This window comes from Protopterus annectens, chromosome 12.part0 (genome assembly GCF_019279795.1).
Source record: "Protopterus annectens isolate FY-2018-M chromosome 12.part0, PAN1.0, whole genome shotgun sequence".
NCBI classification, from domain to species: domain Eukaryota; kingdom Metazoa; phylum Chordata; order Ceratodontiformes; family Protopteridae; genus Protopterus; species Protopterus annectens.
The window spans coordinates 802,370,971-802,387,054 of NC_056746.1; the positions used below are offsets into that span (position 1 = coordinate 802,370,971).

Sequence of the window (16,084 nt, forward strand, 5' to 3'; positions counted from 1 at the left end):
AGACACACTGACGTCCCACTCACCAGGCTGAACAAGGAGAAGGTCACTGTAAGCTGCCTGTCGGGTGCCAGGATCCACCACATAACACAAGCACTCAGGTCACTCCAAAGCAAGTACAAATACGACTCCGTCATTGTCCATGCTGGTGTGAATGACCTGAGACGTACCTCCCTGGACTACATGAAAAGAGACATAGAGGAGCTCTCTGATCATGTAGCCCAGGTCGGTATGACCCTGACTTTGAGTAGCATCTTACCCTCACCAAGAATGATGCCACAGTATAAAGACAAAATGATCAATTTTAACAATTGGCTAAAGTATTGGTGTCACTCAAAGGGGATCCAGTGTCTGTCAGCCTGGGATGACATGCTTGACAAGCCACGTTGCTTCGCTTAGGGATGGCTTGCACCTGTCACCCCTGGGCTTTCGAATACTGGCTAAGGCTCTTGCCACCCCCATAGTGCCTTTTTTAGGCAAGGCTCAAAAGACAAACCCACCTCCATAGACAACACAAGGAAAAAGAAACTAAGGGTAATGCTGCTCAATGCCAGAAGTCTAAACCTCAAGATGCATGCACTCGAGGCTCTCCTCAGTATGGAGAATATCAATATCTGTGCAGTAACAGAAACCTGGTTCAAGGCTCCCGAGAGCAGCCCAGCACTACCAGGTTATACCTCATACCATGCTTTTCGGCTCCAAAACTCGGACCGAACCACAAAAGGAGGGGGAGTATCCATATTCATCAAAGATACCCACACCTCCAGGTTAGTGGCACTGCACGAAGCATCGGAGACCATCCATGTGCAACTAACAGTGGGCAAAACTGCCTTTCAGTTTGTAGCCTGCTACAGACCACCCTCCCAAACTCAGGAACCCCACTCGGCTTTCCTGAGAACCCTGGAGAATATGAAGGTCTCTCCAAACACCATTATATTGGGTGACTTCAACTACCCAAACACAGACTGGGAGCACTACTAAAGCCCCAACACCCTCACCCAACGGTTCCTAGAATTTATACACTCAAATGCTATGGAACAACTGGTCACCACTCCCACAAGAGGGAAAAACATATTGGACCTGATCATCACCAACATGGGGACTCTATGTTCCATACCAGAGGTACACCCTCATTGGTAAGATCTGACCATAAATTAATCTCACTGGACATCCATATCCCAACCCCACCCCAAGCCAAGGAAACCACGGTGAAGAACTTCTCAAAAGCAAACTTCACACTTCTCAAAACCGAGGTGGAATCCTTCAAAGCCCCCGGGCCAGTGGAAAATATGGCCCAAACCACAGAATCCTTTACAAACGCATTCTATGGACACCTACAGGAATGCATGGATCGTGCTATCCCAAATAAAACCAAGACTCACTCCTCCAAAGGCAGGAGACCTATCTGGTGGACCCCAGCCATAAATAAGCTATACAACAGAAGGAAGAAGCTACTACATGATAGAGCAAAATCCCAAAAAGGGAGGGCATCTCTGATCAGTACTAGCAAGAAACTACGATCCCTCATAAAAATCATCTAAGGCCAGCTTCAAAAGAAAAATTGCACAAGACCCTAAAGATAATCACAAGGCCTTCTTTAGTTATGTCAGGAACCTGGGTGGCAACTCCTAGATATGCTCTGAGTTAGTGCAAAATGACAAAAAATACACTGAACCCACAGACATTGCCAACATCCTGGCAGACAGGTTCAGTGCAAACTTCTCCCCCCCCCCCCAAAAGAGCAAATGTCTATCCCAACAGAGTGTAGCCTCCCTGACATCACAGATGCACAGGTGAGAGCTGCCCTCTCCAAAGCAAAAAACACAGCATCAATGGGACCGGACGGTCTCCTGGGCTGCGTCTCACATGAGCTCCAAGAAGAACTGAACCCTCACATAAACTCACTGTTCAATCTCAGCCTTACTACAGGATATGTACCCAAGGAATGGCGTACAGCAACAGTGGTCCCACTCCACAAAGGTGGTGCCACAATGGACCCTGGAAACTATCGCCCTATAAGCCTGACTAGCCTGGTCTGCAAAGCTATGGAGCGTATCATCATGGAACTCATAAACAAAGACATTGGGAAAATCCAAACACTGGATCCTACCCATTTCGGCTTTGTTAAGGGCAGATCTTGCTTCTTGAACCTGGTCGACTTCTTTGAAACAGTCAACAAGGCCATAGATGAAGGGAAGGTAGTCCACACAGCCTACCTGGACCTCGCAAAAGCATTTGACACAATACCCCACTGGGACATCATAAATAAGCTTACCAGCTTAAATATCAACCCCTATGTCACAAGATGGGTTGCACACTGGCTCAGGGATAGAACCCACATGGTCAGAATTGCAGGTGCCATGCCAAACTCTAAACCAGTTATAAGTGGCATCCCACAAGGCTCAGTCCTGGGACCTCTCCTGTTCGGTATATATTTCTCTGAGGTACAGGCTAACACGGGAGGACTATGGCTGATCAAGTTCGCAGATGACTGCAAACTGGGTGCCATAATAGACTCGCCAACTGACACAAGCATCCTCCAAAAGGGTCTCACAGAGACGGTTAACTGGTGCCAGAGCCATGGCCTAAAGCTAAATGCCAAAACGTGCATAGTCATCCCCCTTGGGAAAAACAAAGTGCCCACAAATTACCACATAGGTGGTAATCCATTAAGTACGGAAGAAGTAATTAGGGATTTGGGGACCCAAGTAGATAGTAATCTCTTCTTTGACACTCACGTTGCCAAAGTGGTTAGAAAGACCTTCTATATAGCCCACCTTATCAGGACAGGGTTCACATCTAGATCAAGAGAGGTCATTGTGCCCCTCTACTCATCACTCATCAGGCCCATAATTGTATACAATGCCCCATTTGGGATGTACCTTACCCGACACCTGCTGCAACTGGAAAGACCCCAAAAGTATCTCACCAAGAGGATCAAAGGACTCAAACAGATGTCCTACGCAGTTAGGCTAAAGAAACTCCAGCTCTACTCAGTTGCTTACCACCTACTCAAGAGGCGATCTGTGCCTGACGTATAAAGCCATGTCCAACCCAGAATTAATGGACATGCTCCACCTCAGGAAATCCAAATCCCTTAGAGCTACATGCGCCAGGGACTTAAACCTCAGCACAGAAATAAACAGGACATGCTGGAGGGACAGATTCATATCCCAGAGGCTCCCCTCACTCTGGAACAAAATCCCAATCAATGTTAGGCAGAACCCTTCAATGACCCTTTTCAAGAGAAATCTTGACAAGTGGATGGGAGACCGTAGGTTTACCCCTGGGATCTCTTCTGTGTCCCTACTAGGCAGAGGCACAGTAAACTAACCTTAAAAGGGCTATCTTCTGTGACCTACTATACAGAGGCACAGTCAACTAATCTAAAAGGGTGGCGAAAGCCAAACACACTCTGGCTAGGCTTATAAATGCCCTAGGGCAGATAGCCTAGTATCAACCTATGAACCTATGAAGATGGATTTTGTCCAGAATGATGGATAGCCAAAATATTCTCATACCAAAATGTAACTGGCAATCTTGGTGAAAGAACCCTTCTAATTACATAGCGGAATTGCTCAGAATGGACATCTATCACCAATGCTTTTAAGTGTCACTCACTTCACTACATGCTCTGTTTCTATGGGATGAAATATCACAGACTGTCTCCCAAAGTGGTTAAAACAAAAGTGAACATACCTGACAGAGGCTGCTGGACTGTGGCAGACAAGTCAGTGCTTCACTACAGTCATAGCTCTTTGGCCATGTTAGAACCAGTATGGTCACTACATATTATTCTTTCATCTTTAGTTTATAAGTCTGTCCATTTTATGGTGTCTCCATTCCTTGACAGAAGATATTTTTTTATTTTCGAGTACTTGTACAGGATTCTCTATTGGACATGTCAGATGTCCTTTGTGCTAAGGACATTACTTTTTTATGCTCAACGAAAATATCTAAATGTTAAATATAATGAAGATGTGTTTTCTTATTAAAGGCAGTACAGCACTTTCAAGTGGACCCATTACAGTTGTCTCCCAGACAAAAAGGAACTGTAAATGGTAATCTTTAGATAGGAGGCATCTTGAGCAGATATACTTATTAGTAAGTTTTTGGGTGGATGCCACAGACCCTGGAAAATAGCTATCTATACAAAAATCTAAATTTGAGCAATATTACAAGTACTGTCAATTAAGCTAGTCATAAATAAGTCAAAGGACTGCCAAATGGGATACCAAACATTCTCTGGAGGAAACTTGATTTTACTCTGAACATTCACTATAAGAAACATGGAAAATCCTTCTAAAGTTCCTAGGACTGGTCCAGCATCTGGAATACTATAGCAATAACATGTTTGGGTTAATTTACCCACGGTTGGCGTGGTTTGGTCCCGAGGGAAGCCCGGACCAAACAAAGCCAACCGTGGTAAAATTTAGCATTACCCACACCCAGAAGTGGTTATTGCTATTATACTATGACATTATTTAAGAAAAGAAACCATTACTTTTCTTAAATAATGGCATAGTATAATGCCTGTTTACTGCCCTTCCGCAGATGTCTTGGCATCCGCGGTAGTTCTGATGTACCGCGGCGCCTGCGGTACATCAGAGTTGTGAGCAAAAGCAACGGAGAAAGCAAGATCTCCGTTGCTTTTCTCGCTATGTTAAATGAGTTTATCAGCGAGACAGTTTTAAAATAAACGGACATCTCTGTTGCTTATTTTAAACTGTCTCGCCATGTTAAACTCATTTAACATAGCGAGACACTAAAAAAAGCAACGGAGATCTTGCTTTCTCCGTTGCTTTTTTTTTAAACACTGCCTCGCTATGTTAAACTCATTTAACATAGCGAGACACTAAAAAAAGCAACGGAGATCTTGCTTTCTCCGTTGCTTTTTAAACACTCGCTATGTTAAATGGGTTTAACATACAGACATTTAAAATAAGCAACGGAGATCTCCGTTGCTTATTTTTAAAGTTCTCTATGTTAAACCCATTTAACATAGTGAGACAGTGTTTAAAAAAAAGAGTTATACTAATGGAAAAAAGTCCGGGAGACCGGACCTTTTTCCATTAGTATAACTCGATTTACAACGGGCACGCTGGCCAATCAGCGTGCACGTTTTGGGGGGATCATGGTATAATATGCATTTAACAAATGCTAATAGTAGGGCAATGTGGAGAGGAGTTTACATATGACCTCATACAGGACTGTGGTTCACCAAGGTTTGTGATGAACATAAACTGCAAATCCTACATTTCTATCTCAGGAGCCAGTTCCCATTTGGAGTCAAGGTCATAAAGGTTACTGCTTAGCCCACGAGGGCAAAGGAAGATTTCTTAACTGTACAGTCGCTAATTGCAAGTAATCCAAATGAAGAAAGAACTCAGAATTACAGAAACAGCTTTTCATCTTTGGGGAATAACTGGGGCTTGAGTTCCACGGCTTCTCCCATGGCATGCTTCAAGAATCGTGTCAGCTGACAGATTCATACAAGGGGATGATAGTATGATGGCCGGTGCATAGTACAAGCATGCGAAGGTGTACACAGATTTATGTTCAGAACTGTCATTCTGTGCCATCCACTGAGAACAGGTGAAACTGACTCCATTTCACTTGGATGATTGCTACTACCCAACTGACAACAGCCCCATAACTTAATGGAACTCAGTAGCTGAAGATGCTCTACCTGATAGAAAGTACAGTTTTGTACCTACCATAAATGTAGATGTTCGAGGATCCACATTGCTGCAGTCCTAACAATTGGGTAGTCCGCTGTCCAGTCGGCCCGAATACCAAAGTATAAGGCTGACGTCGGTCAGGGCGCATTAGACTGACGTCAGTACGTCAGGGTACTAATGCGCATGACCGACGCCATTTCCTCAGTCTTTTCTTGCCCCAGATGTCAGAAGACCCTAAAAAGACAAGGCCCAATATACCTGCACCAAAAATATGTACAATATATACAAAAGTATCAGCATATAACCTCACCTACACAACCACCCCTAAACAGAGAGGGGAAGGAGGGAGAATTGGACTGCAGCAATGTGGATCCTCGAACATCTACATTTATGGTAGGTACAAAACTGTACTATGTTCTTCGTCCCACATTGCTGCAGTCCTAACAATTGGGTAGAATCCCAAAGCAGAGGTAAGGGAGGCTGGCAAATCATAAAGAAGCAGGAGCTGACAACATGCCTTGCAAAATAGCTGTGGCAAAACCAGCCCTAGACTTAGAGTAGAGAGGAAGGTGATAATGCTTAGAGAAAGTATGCACTGAACTCCAAGTAGCTGCCTCCAAAATATCCTTAGTTGCCACCCCCCTTAGAAATGCTGTTGAAGTGGCAGTAGCCCTAGTGGAATGAGGCCTAATCCCAGTTGGAATCTCCTTGCCATGATGGGAATAACAAAATGCAATGCAAAACCCAATCCACCTAGAAATTTTGTTTTGACACAGGCTTGCCCTGTGAACTCAAAGCAAAAGATACAAACAACTGCTGAGACTGCCTAAAATCCTTAGTCCTGCTCAAATAATAACGCAATTGCCTGTGCACATCTAAAGTGTGCAAAATCTTTTCCCCTTTATTTTGGGGGTCTGCATAAAAAGTAGGCAAATGAATAGTTTGGTTTAAAGCCACACTAGAAACCACCTTAGGCATAAAAGAAGGATTAGTACGTAATGATACCCTATCCTTATGAAAAATCAAAAAAGGCTCAACCGCCATAAGGGCCTGCAACTCAGAAACCCTTCTTGCAGAAGTAATAGCCAACAAAAAAGCAGTCTTCCATGACAAGTATTTTAGTTCAGCAGTAGCTGCAGGCTCAAAAGGTTGTAGAGTAAGTTTCTCCAACACAAAATTGAGATCCCAAGCAGGAGTAGGAGCTCTACGTGGGGGTCTTATATTCTTTGCCCCTCTAAGAAACTGTTTGAACAACGGATGTGAAAACAATGGTGGGTCACAATCATAGTGAGCTGAAATTGCTGCAGCATGAATCTTAATGGAAGAGAAAGACAAACCTTTGTCCAATAACTCAGTAAGATATTGAAGAGCCACACTCAAATTAGGCTCTGAAATCTCCAAATTCTTTGCTGCAGTCCAAAATAAAAATCTCTTCCATTTTTCTTCGTACACTTTCCTTGTACTAGGTCTTCTGGCTTCCATAATCACATTTAAAACTTGTTGAGGAAGTTGAGACCTGCTGTCTTACAAAACAGAATATGCCAGGCTGTTAGATGAAGAGAGTGAAGCGTGACATTGAGCAGACGACCGTCCGTCTGAGACAACAGATGTGGAATCAAGGGTAAAGGCCATGGAGGCTTCTTTACCAGACTCCTCAGTAATGGGTACCAGTGCTGCCGAGGCCAATCTGGAGCTATTAAAATCATCCTTGGCTTGTCTTGTCTGACCTTTAGAAGCACCTTTGGAAGAAGAGGCAGAGGTGGAAAGGCATACACATGAAGATTTTTCCAACTGAAAGAAAGAGCATCCACTTTCCAAGCTGTGTGACGAAACCTCTTTGTGCAAAACTTTGGCAGCTGGTGGTTTAGTGGAGAAGCGAACAGATCTATGTCTGGAGTTCCCCAGGACACTGTCAACTTTTGAAATACATGAAGATCCAGTTTCCACTCGTGGGGATCCATGATTTGCCTGCTTAACACATCTGCTAAGGAGTTCTGTGCTCCCGGCAGAAACCTTGCCTGAAGAGTTAGTTGCAAGCTGAGCGCAGTCTCCCATAAAATCATTGCTTGCCTGCACAATGGGTAAGAATGTGTTCCCCTTGTTTGTTGATGTACCACATGACAGTTGTGTTGTCTGTTAGAATCAACACCTGCCCTGGAAGAAGTAACTCCTTGAAAGCCATTAATGCAAACTGGACTGCTAACATCTCCTTCATGTTGATATGTAGATGCTGTAGTCTGGCAGGCCACTTGTCTTGTATCCACTTTCCATTTAGATCAGCTCCCCAAGCAATGTCCGAGGCATCTGTCGTTAAAATCTGACTCGCCTCTGGCCGGGTCACAGAGAGTCCCTTGTTTAGGTGACATTCCTGAGCCCACCACAAAAATTCTTTTTGAAGGCAAGGTATTATTTGAATGACAGTGTCCAAATCCTGGCAGTGCTGTGTCCATACATTTTTGAGATACCATTGCAGCTTCCTCATATGCAGTTTGGCATTGGGAAGCACCAGAATACAAGATGCCATGAACCCTAATGCTTGAAGGACTGTCCTTGCAGTCAGCACGGACTGATGAGATAGTTGTTGGAAGTAAAGTGATAAGACTCTTTTGTTTGTCCGGGGTTAAAAAGGCCATCTGGGCTGCTGTATTCAGTCTCACACCCAGAAAGCACATGTCTTAAGAGGGTACTAGACTGGACTTTATTTCGTCCACAGAATACCCTAGGCATCTTAGCACTGCTATAACATATTCCAGATGCTGTAGAAGGTCTTCCTTTTCTTGAGCCAGAATCAGGCAGTCGTCCAAGTAAGGATAGATTTGAATTCCTTGTAGCCTGAAGTAAGCTATCACTGGAGCCAGAACCTTTGTGAATACTCTGCAGTAGATAAGCCAAAGGGCAATGCAGAGAACTGATAATGAGAATTTCCAGCTCGAAAACGCAGATACTTCCTGCAACTTAGTCTTATAGGCACATGAAGGTAAGCTTCCTTGAGATCTAAAGTTACCATCCAGTGATCTTTGCCCAGCAGAGGTAAAAGCTGTTGTAACGTCAACATCTTGAACTTTGGAATGTCCAGATAAGTGTTGAGGAGAGATAAATCCAAAATTGGTCTCCACGTGTTCCCCTTCTTTGGTACTAGGAACAGGCGAGAATAAAATCCTAGGCCCCTTTCTGATACAGGGACCGGCTGAATGGCCCCTATTTGGAGTAACATAGAAATGTGCTTGTGAGCCTCTTTTCTTTGTGTAGGAGGAATGTCTGGCATGCCTTTGAAAGGGGGCAATGTATGGAAATAAAACCTGTAACCGTGGTGAAAAATATCCAACACCCATCTGTCTCGAGTAATTAAATCCCAATTTTCTTTGAAAAGAGGCAGTCTGCCTCCCAAAGGAGCTGCCAGACGAGAATCTACTGGCAGCTGAAAAGGCAGGTCATTGGGTCTGTTTACGAAAGGACTGACCCCTGCCCTCACCAGAAGTCTGAGCAGGTGAACTCCCTGTTCTAGGCCTAAAAGAACCTTGAGCTCTGCCCCTACCACGTTTAGACCTACCCCTAGACTGGGAATCATAAGCAGGATATGTCCATCCCTTAGTAGGCCAATTTCTAGTAAACTTCGGTGGCTGTACCTGCAAAAAATCTTTAACAGTTTGCATAGACTTAGCTTTGTCCTCCATTTTCTTTAAAACTGCTTCCACAGGAGAACCAAACAACACATCAGACTGTAAAGGAGCATCCAAAATCCTTGTCTTAACATGCTCAGCTAAATTCTGATCCCTCAACCAGGCATGCCTAGAAGAACAGAACTAGTAGCAGCCACCCTCGAGGAGGCCTGTACAGCATCAAAACCACATTGCAAAGAATGCTTACCCACTTGTTCAGACACATGAACTAAATCCAGCAACTCTTTACACTCAATACCTTCCGCCAAAGCATCTACCTTAGATTTCAATTGTGAAAGGAGATAATTTTGATATTTTAGCATGTGAAACTGACAATTTAACGCTCTCATGGCTAAAGTGGAAGAAGTATACACTTTCTTTCCCCATCTATCCAAAGCCCTTGCCTCTTTATCAGTGGGAACAGGGTTTTTAACAACAGAGGCCTTAACACCTTTAGGTCCCTGAGAGACAGTTTCCGGGTCTGCCCTAGGACTCTTAAAAAGATACTTATGAGCTTCAGGCACCCTATAGTACCTATCAGGCTTAACAGGAGCAGGAGGCAAAGAATCAGGATTCAAGGAAGCCTCTGCAAAAACATCTTCCACCACATTTAACACAGGAGGTATAGCTAATGGCCTATGCTGGGGTAAAAACAAGAATTCCCTAAGCCTTTTCCTGGAATCAGAATAATCCTGGCCTTCCCATTTAAAGTGTTCCCTCATGGAATGCAGAGTCTCTGAAAATGAGAAATCCTCAGGAGGAGAAGCTGTAGGAGTAGAATCATCCACATCAGAATCAGAATAAGGAGGATACTCTTGCAAATCTTCCGCAGAAGACTCAGAAGCCTCTGAACACTGTTCAAACTCAGGTTCCACCCTAGGCCTCTTATCAGGAGGGGGCATAGAACCTCTAATCATAGTAATCAAATCTTCTGCCATTTTAAGCATATGTTTTTTAGGCACAGAACCAGGAGTGCTAGGAGAAGCCGCCACTGAAGCCAAACTTGTCCTACCTCTCAAAGAAGTTTTGGAAACAGAAGGAGAGGCTCTAACTACCTTGGGAAGAGAGGGAAGAACAGTTACCTGAGAAGCCCCTTCAGCCTGGCCTACTTCCTGAGAAGGCACATCCTGTAACAGTAAAGTCTCTGCCTGAGACTCCAAAGAAACTCCTGGCAAAACCTCTGGCTCCACTGAGCCTTCTAAAGAACCGACGCCCGGGACTGCCGGGTCATCAACCCTAGGCTTTGCTGTTTTGTCCCTGCGCTTCTTGGGCGAAGCGCCGGAGCATCCGACGGCATTTTATAATTGCAACGCTTCCCAAACACTAACCTGGCACAGTCTAACCTTCTCTTAATAGTGCGTTGTTAAATCTAGCACAAGAGCGGCATCCAACAACGCCGTGCTCAGGCCCTAAACAAGGTATACACAAGGTATGGTAATCCCTATGAGGTATCTGTTTCCCACAAGAAATACAGTTATTCACTTTTTCTGACATCCGTTAAATACTGAGGCAAGAAAAACCAAAATGTTCCCAACGGGTACTTAGCCAACTTTGATTCGGTCTGAAACTCCGACTTCAGAAAATTTCAGAACGCCAACCTGCACTCGCAAAACTGCTTCTGCATCGGACCATGCGGCAAAAAAGACTAAGGAAATGGCGTCGGTCATGCGCATTAGTACCCTGACGTACTGACGTCAGTCTAATGCGCCCTGACCGACGTCAGCCTTATACTTTGGTATTCGGGCCGACTGGACAGCGGACTACCCAATTGTTAGGACTGCAGCAATGTGGGACGAAGAACATCCAGAATTATAAAACACATTTGTTATTTCAGGTATAATCCTTGCAGTGCTATAATAAATGGGCTACTCATTGATGTCACTTGCTTATACATATAGTCTATTTCACCATTTGATCATCTCTTGTATGACAGGAATGTCTGTCTCTTGCTGCAGCCCTCCATCTATCACCTGTCTTGTTCCCAGTATAACAGTAGCTTTACCGCACATCATTTTAGTTCTTCTTGTTACTTTGTAACTTTAAGTCACTTTAAGTTTTGATGTCTTGGTTGAATAGCTAATTTCTTTGTTTTTTATGGCTTGCCTTTTATCTCCATTGCCTATTTGATGACTATTTCATGCCTTCTCTACCCTGCCTAACAGCTCTCTGCTACCTATACCCTATCAGCCTATTTATTCCACTCAGTAAGCCAGTATTCCCAAGCTAGGTAAGAGCCCTATGGCTTACTTTTTTCTGTCCAACAAGCAACTGACCTAGCAACAATGCCCCAACCCCCAACCCCCACCCCCCCAGGATGCCAGTGTTAGCCACTCAAGCTCATCCTCCCCTGCCTGGTCCTTCAGATACCTGTGTCACTAACTGAGCAGAAGTTGTCTGAGCTGTAGTCAAGATTTCATCCCTCTAAGTCACGGGGCTTGTAAATGCTTCTCCCAATTTTGGCAATGCATTAGATGAAGATCAAATGAAGACCAACACTTTTTTTTTAACCTTTCTAGATATTTAGCTTCTGCACTGGAAAGAACATTTTAAAGAGCTTGGTCAGATGATAATTTTGTTCAAGAATTGATGTGCTCAGCTCCAAAGCAAAACAAGCAGACACCATGGGTATCTGGTGAAAGATCTCTAAGCTAAACTATCACCTGAAGTTGGTGCCTTTCAGTCCAGGTGATATAAAGGAAAACGTGGATAAATTCTTCTGAATTGGTTGAAAAGAAGGAAACTAATGTGAACACTCCCATCATTAAGAGGATGAAAGCACTAAGGAAAAAATAGATGAACTCTGCATATACTCTAGTCTATGGCTGAAAAGAATTGAAACTCGTGTAGATGCATACCTCTCAATCTCTTAGAGCAAAAAATCTGGACAAAGCCATAAATAATGGGAGGACAAAGGCTCCAAAATTGGGACACCTTTTATACATTGTTCTTACAAACTTTAGAAAGTTAATAGAACAACAGGTTTTGCATTTAGCATGAATTTTCTGAATTATATGAAGTCTGAAACCCAAACCTCTGCCATTATTTTCTGACTTCAGTCCTCAGTGATTTGCCAGTGATTTGACAGAAATCTACAATTTTATGAGAAACGGACCAAAAATATGAGGCAAAATTCAGGACATTCTGCAAAAATTTGGACAGTTGAGTGGTATGTGTAGGTATCATTCTTTTATACTGCTGTGAGCAACAGAACTACATCCACTGAGAATGATTGATGGAAAACTTCTGTGCCAGTGACTGATGCTTGTGGTAACAAGAAGTTGTATATTAAAAATCTACTGCAAGACCCATCTCAAAATATAATATAAAAAGTTATGGGAACTAGTTGTAGACTATGAAATTTATTTCAGCTGAGTTTCTACATCTTACCTCTTTGCAACATTTAGCAAAATTGAAGGCTGTAGTCTGTCGAGGAAATAGTTTCCAAACTGAAGGAGGCTGAGAAGGTTTATGAAGGCATGGTTTGTAAGGTGACTGGAGTGGATGTCTTTGATAAATAACTGCTAAACACTCAACGTGCTTAAGCCTTTCTTCCCATTTCCTTTTCATAATTTCAGGTCAGGTTCCTGTTCATCTCCCTATCACAACAAATGAAAAAAGATCAATTAAAACTGCAGCATTTAAGTAAAAAGGGCATTCTTTACATATTCATTCTGCTAATGTGAAACTCAGTTTTAAGTTAAACCTTAGCACCATACAATATATGAGTGAGAACTGACAAACAGTACAATACTAAATAAATTCCAGTTATGTCGTTTTGTGCACTTAAATGTTTTATGTTAATACAATAATGATGTTCAATTACCCATTCAATGAATGGACAAAGAAGTCAGGATGGGGATGAATTTATGGGTGCCTATCTAATCTTCTATGTTTCCTTAAAGTAAGCAAGGGTATAACTGTTTTTACAGAACATACACCAAACATGTGGGAAGCACTGAGTAACAACTGTCTGTCCAGTATGTCTTGTTTATTTGCTGATGGAGATTCAACTCTTTAGTTTGAGTGTTTGTGGAGGTGTTTGTTCTAGGGAAGTGCAAGAGGTCAAATAAGGTTGAATTATCAATAACACAGAATGGTAGCTAAGAAATCACAGGCACAGGAGTCTATACAAGACAGAATATGAGAACAGAGTTTCAAGCCTGTCTTGCTAAATGAGACGGGTCTCAGAGATCTCTAGTCTGGTGATCCTTTAGTTATGAACCTTTGGTGTCTTTGCATCTATTCAAACAAATTAAACAAAACAGTGTAAGAAACTTCTCTGTGTGGAAGATTTTCAGTCCATATATGTCTAGTTAATCACTGTATATTTATCAGATCAGACAATAGTAGTAGAAGTAGCAAACGTAAACTCGTCTTAAGTCAAAACAAAACAAAAAGTAATAATAGAAAATATATAATTGTACAGCATTACTAAGTATTCGAAAGTAATCCAAGCAAAAATCCCAATCCCCTCTGGCTATCAACACTCCGCAGAAGCCTTTGACATCACAGAAGGATCAGGACAGTAACATAAGCCACAGCAGCAACCAGAACCGACAGAGTTCTGCAGGACGAATTGCAGGACTACCAGGTCAACCGGGACCACAGACAATCCAGCTACCAGGAACAGCAGCACCTTCAGAGAGACAAGTTTCTTCAGCAAGGCAAATATCGATAACACAGACATCAACCACCACACCAATATAAAAGCCAGCACCAGTACCAGAACAAGAACGATGACCGCCACCAAAGCCCCAGAGCTTGTCCCTCTTACCAGGTCCCCCCGTACCACAGCCACAGCGAGGAATACTATTACACAACCCACCGAGATTCCAGAAAGCAGAGCAGGAATTCCAGAGGTCTCATACTCTATCCACGAACTCCCAGGGAGACAGGAGAACCAAACAGTAGACAGGGGTGAGGGAAATACAATACCTGGGCAATCCCAACTGGAATCCCGACTACAACCCAGGTCCCAGGCTCAGACGGAGGAACCAGCCACAACAACAGGTACAATAACAACAACAGGTACCACAATAACAGGTGCTCCACTTATCTGGAACCACTCTGTTAAAGCATTGACTGAAGAGGAAAAAAGTGTGTTGTCCAAAGGACTTACTTTTGTACCAAGCTACAGGAGTGAGGTTGCTCAAGTACTGATAGACCTTAAAATGTTTGTGAGGAAGCTCAACTTAAGGGTACAGTTTCATGGCAAAAGTAATGACACTGAAAATAAGCCTATTGATGAAACTATAAAAAGGGCTAGCAGCTACTGTCCACCACTACATCACACACTAGCTGCTTTCGAAGTGAAATGTGAGATGGATATCAGGAAACTGCTTAAAAAACCTGCTAAGAAAAAACCTTACAACTTAACACAGGGAGAAAGAAAAGCATTGCTTGAGCTAGGCAATGATAAATCCAGACGTGTAATGAAGGCAGACAAGGAAGGAGGTATACTTGTGACTGATACCACTAGCTACAACCAAAAGATAGAGACATGCTGGAGGACAACAGAGTTTTTGAGTTATTTACCATGGATGACATAAAAAGAGCATATGATTTATGGAACACTAGTCTCACCACATTATGGGAAGAAAAACTTATAATTGAAAATCTTTATAATTATTTATGGAGCCCATGCTCATGTTTACCTTACTATTTTGGAATACCAAAGCCACACAAGAACAGAGAAGACCCATCTTATAGACCGGTGGTAGCAAGTGGAGGTTCCCTTACTGAAGCCACAGCCATTTACCTTGATTACTTACTGAAACCTCTAGCAGAAAAGAATAAGTCATACATAAGAGATTCAATGGATTTTTTGAAGAAAATAAAAAACATTACAGTGGAAGCTGACAGTATTTTGGTAACTACTGATGTGGAATCCTTGTACACAGTGCTCCCTCACAATTACTGTATAACAGCAGCTATGGAGTCTTTTAAGAACTCAGCACAGCTCCTCATGGTATCCAGCAGAGTTCCTAGAGCAGCAGAGACCAGAAAAGACAAACCTTCCAGATTCTAAGTATTTTTTCTGCATTTTCGACTTTTTGAGACTTTCGACGACTATTTCTGCCTGTTTTATTCAGTTATTACCTGTTTTTACTGTTTTTAATAGCTTGAATTGTTTGTTGCACTTCCTTGTTTAAGTTTTGCTTAAAAGTTAAACAGCAGGCTAATACACTCAAGTGTACTAGCTTTTGATAGCAATTAATCGAAAAACACAGCATTTATTGTATTTTCTGCCTATCTGAAGAAAAAAAACAAAAAAAATACTCTTGTTTTCCATACTTTCCTAATAGTTTGTTCCAGTGATCAGATTTTGCTGATCCCTGGGCTTTGTCTTGGTTCCTGTGTTTCTCCATTTTCCTTGTTTGGTCAGGGGGAAGTTTCTTTACTCACCAGTGAGAGTGGGGAGTACTGAGCTGCCTGTTTGTCCTCAGAGGAGTGGTTTAAGGCAGTAACTTGTAGTATATTGGCCATTTTGGGTCATTTCCTGTCTTTTCCAGCCCCCTGCTATAAAGCACGCTTTGGTGGGCTTTTCTGGCTGTAGAGAACTCAGCACAGCTCCTCGTGGTATCCAGCAGAGTTCCTAGAGCAGCAGAGACCAGAAAAGACAAACTTTCCAGATTCTAAGTATTTTCTTTTTGAGCCTTTCGACGACTATTTCTGCCTGTTTTATTCAGTTATTACCTGTTTTTACTGTTTTTAATAGCTTGAATTGTTTGTTGCACTTCCTTGTTT

At 42.8% G+C, this 16,084-nt stretch overlaps 1 protein-coding gene across 1 annotated transcript in view; it reads right to left on the reverse strand.

Moving 5' to 3' along the window:
* The window catches only part of PRIMPOL (primase and DNA directed polymerase), a 1,324,073-nt gene extending 1,311,142 nt beyond the window's left edge, over positions 1 to 12,931 (reverse strand). The window contains exon 1 of the mRNA XM_044089849.1: positions 12,725 to 12,931. Coding sequence (XP_043945784.1) covers positions 12,725 to 12,904 — 180 coding nt within the window. The 5' untranslated portion in view covers positions 12,905 to 12,931. The remainder of the gene's footprint in view (positions 1 to 12,724) is intronic.
* Positions 12,932 to 16,084: the final 3,153 nt, after the last annotated feature.